The 3,855-nt window shown below is 44.1% G+C and overlaps 1 protein-coding gene across 1 annotated transcript; it reads left to right on the top strand.

The window, feature by feature from the left end:
* Positions 1 to 1,634: 1,634 nt before the first annotated feature.
* LOC125515558 (expansin-B6-like) lies at positions 1,635 to 3,015 on the top strand. The gene is made up of 3 exons (XM_087528442.1): positions 1,635 to 1,901; positions 1,992 to 2,101; positions 2,224 to 3,015. The coding sequence occupies exons 1-3, from the start codon at positions 1,718 to 1,720 to the stop codon at positions 2,749 to 2,751; spliced, it is 822 nt and encodes a 273-aa protein (XP_087384568.1). The 5' UTR covers positions 1,635 to 1,717; the 3' UTR covers positions 2,752 to 3,015.
* The last annotated feature ends 840 nt before the right edge of the window (positions 3,016 to 3,855 follow it).

Genomic DNA, 3,855 nt, shown 5'->3' with positions numbered 1-3,855 from the left:
TACAACAAAATATTGATTCTATATGAGGGCCTCAAGCCAAGTTTCAAGTTTTTCAGACTTCATTATATTTTCAGGAATTAAAATAGCAACAATTTCCATGTTCGGAGATGTGTCTTGGCACCCTGATGTGGAATTCCATTGCTTTCTTGGATAATTCCTAAATTATACTAAAGATTACAAATAGGATTTTCAACCCAGTGTTTCAAAACAAAATCATGCAATTGCAACTGCAATTTCAAACCAAAATCATGCAACTGCCATTCAAATTTGACTTGTATGCACTAAATATCTAGAAATGAAGGTAATGATTTAAATGTAGCAAACAGGCCCTGAAAATTGCTAAGTTTGACATTTATAATGTAATGGTCTATCTTGGGTGTAGAAAAATTAGAAGCTCAACTGATGAGGAAACCGCAACTTTGCCTTAAAACCCAACTCGTTCCCCTTCGGAACCTAGAATCTACCTCGGAGATGGTCCGGTTTCTAAGCAATGTACATAACGACTTTTGCAAAACCTTCTCAAGTTTTTACTGCAACATATTTATACCATATGAGGGTGCAATGCTAAGTTTCATGTTTTTTAGAATTTTTGAACATTTAATTAAATTACGTAAAACCAATCAGCTTCATTTTCGTGTTCAAGTCTAGGCACCCATATATTTTGTTTTTTTTCTTTTCTAGGATAAGGCCTAAACATAGAGTAAAGAATACAAATAGGATTCCTCGCAGAAAAAGTACGCAAATAGGAATTTGGAGCTCATTTTTTTCCTTTTTCATGCACTTGCAACTCAGATTTGAATTGTATGCATGAAATGCCTAAAAATGCACTAAATGACTACAAAAGGAAATAGTGACGGGGAAAGAAAATAAAAGAGAGAAAACAAATAATGTAAAAGGAATAGAGCATAAATGCAAAAAGAAAATGAAACAAAAAAAGTGAGGAGAAAAGGGGGGAAATCTGTTTGCCCGGTGCCACATGGGAAAAACTCGGCAAAGCATGTGTTTGTAGAGTGTCACATGGCGGGAACTCGGCAAACATGTGATTTGCCAAGTGGCGTCCTTTTGCTAGTGTTTTCTTCATGGGACTTGACTGGTCGTGTTTGCCTAGTATCCGATGAAATGTACTCGGCAAACAACCCGTGACTAGGAAAAGTTCCATATTTCAATAGTGAATTTAGTATATATAAAAAAATCCAACCATGACCATCGACAAAAGAAAGCTGGACATGGTTAGCAAAACTGTACGTGAGAGTACCTACTTTCTTGCAAACATACTAGTATTTGCAATGTCTCCAATCAGGTCTTGAGGTTATAACGTGGGGCCTGATCTTAGGGCATGACGATGGTCTGACTTTGTCTGCAACCAACAACTTGACTTGTGCACCCCCAAATGATTAGCGGATGCTTTGCGATCACCGCCAAGGTGTGATTTTATATATAGTCGTATGTACGCGCGTAAACCGGCCGGTGCCTGTATTCCTCCATGATTCCCTCCGTAGCCATGTTACCTTGGAGCCCTAAACACGCCATACGCGTAGCCGTCTCGTCGGATGCAACTGCAAGTCTGCAACATGCGCCGACTCGTCGTTCCCACCTCATTTTGCCCATTGGCCTGCCTATAAATGCCCTGGCAATGACATTCCGTCCAGCCATCACAAGATCACAACACAAACAAACAAACAAACAAAAAGGAGTAGTACGACTGTCTAGTGCCAATATGGTTGGCGTCTCCACCAACGACATTGCCATTGTGCTTGTGGCACTTCTCTCCGTGCTCGTCACGTCCGTCTGTTCTGCGGCCAACTACGACACCTCCGCCGCTAGATCCTACAACTCCGGCTGGCTCCCCGCGAAGGCCACCTGGTACGGTGCGCCCACCGGCGCCGGACCCAACGACAACGGTACGCCCATATATACAAATTTGCATGCATCACGTTCGCAGTGCCAACTTACATAGTAATAATGCTGTTCTCCTCCATTTGGATTTGCAGGCGGTGCTTGCGGCTTCAAGAACGTCAACCAGTACCCTTTCTCCTCCATGACGTCCTGCGGCAACGAGCCTCTGTTCGACGGTGGCGCAGGCTGCGGCAGCTGCTATGAGGTACGTACTATACTGCATTACTTATCTGACACCCGACAGTGTCAGTTAAATTAGTTGGTCAAATCCAAACCTACCACGTGCATGCAAAGTATGCATCGTTGACCTATACGTGTTTCATCCAGATCCGATGTGTCGCCGCCAACAACCCTTCCTGCTCCGGCCAGCCGAGGAGGGTGGTCATCACCGACATGAACTACTACCCCGTGGCCAGGTACCACTTCGACCTCAGTGGCACGGCGTTCGGGGCCATGGCCAAGAACGGCCTCAACGACAAGCTCCGCCACGCCGGCATCATCGACATGCAGTTCAGGAGGGTGCGATGCAACTTCCCGGGCATGAAGGTCACCTTCCACGTCCAGCGTGGCTCCAACCCCAACTACCTCGCGGTGCTCGTGGAGTACGCCAACGTCGACGGCACCGTGGTCCGCATGGAGCTGATGCAGACCAAGAACGGCCGCCCCACGGGGTCCTGGGAGCCGATGCGCCGCTCCTGGGGATCCATCTGGCGGATGGACACCAGCCGCCCGCTGCAGGGGCCCTTCTCCATGCGCATCACCAGCGACTCCGGGAAGACGCTGGTGGCCAACAATGTCATCCCGGCCTACTGGCGGCCGGACAAAGCCTACGGGTCCAACGTCCAGTTCTATTGATTTTGGCTCAATCAATTAGGTGCTTCTCTGATGGATTCCGGTCGAATTGGTGCTCCCGGATTTCTCTTCTCACCAAACGCTACCTATTGTTCATTGTGAGTGATAAGAACTTGTATAATGCAAAGTCTTTAGCAAGGTATATTTGTAAAAAAGGAACTGGTGATTTCTCAAGTATCAGTGTTTATTTGTATTGTAGCACATAAGCTTACTTAGACACCACTGTTATCCGAAAAAGAATCGGGGCTTAAGGAAAACCAGTTTGTATTTGCAAGCTCCTCTACATGGTCCAGATATTGCTAGCTAACTGGATGATCAACATTGTCTGGCCAATGCATGTTGCCGGGCTCTTTTCTAGCTCACTACCCCGTGGATTAGAGCTGCGCAAGACCGAGTAGTATGTCGGTTTTCTACCTTTGTTTCTATTTTTTTTCTCTTTTTGTTTTTTATTTATTTTTATTTCTTTTCTAAAATTACATGGATACTATTTTTAAATCCTTATTTATGAAAATAACACACACATTTTATGCATTCAATTAAACATGGCGAAAACAATTTAATTATGTCTTTTTGCATAGAACACCAGGATATCACCAAACTTCACAAGTGAGTAGAACACTCGACCATTTTTCCTAAGAAAAAAACAGAAATATTTGTATTTGCAAAAAATTTAGTTTTCCTATTCATTCGGGTGTATGTGGATCCATGTTCACCGATCTATTCCGTTATGTTTCATTGACGCCGGTCTTCTCAAAAAATTACTCACGCGATCGGTGCCCTTGCATTCCCCAACAAAGCAGTTAGCATGTCGTCGAGAACAGGGGCGGAGCCAGGATTCAGGCATAGGGGCGGCCAAACGATGGCCGAGCGAGAAAATATTTTTTTCCCTCGCGAACTATCCAATAGTTATATATCCAAGTATATTTTGCATTTAATTTGTCTAGACAGACTTCTTTTCAGCTGGATCGTGTCTAGCTATAGTTTTTTTTTGCAGGTTGTCTAGCTATAGTTAATATTGTCAATAGTTCCACGTATGCGCCGAGTAGACCAAGTGATAATCAAACTACTCTGAAACATGACATGAAATGTCTTGCTACAAAACATTGT

The sequence above is a fragment of the Triticum urartu genome, chromosome 6A (assembly GCF_056163025.1).
Source record: "Triticum urartu cultivar PI428250 chromosome 6A, HENAU_Tu73, whole genome shotgun sequence".
NCBI classification, from domain to species: domain Eukaryota; kingdom Viridiplantae; phylum Streptophyta; class Magnoliopsida; order Poales; family Poaceae; genus Triticum; species Triticum urartu.
This window is presented reverse-complemented; position numbering and strand designations above follow the sequence as displayed.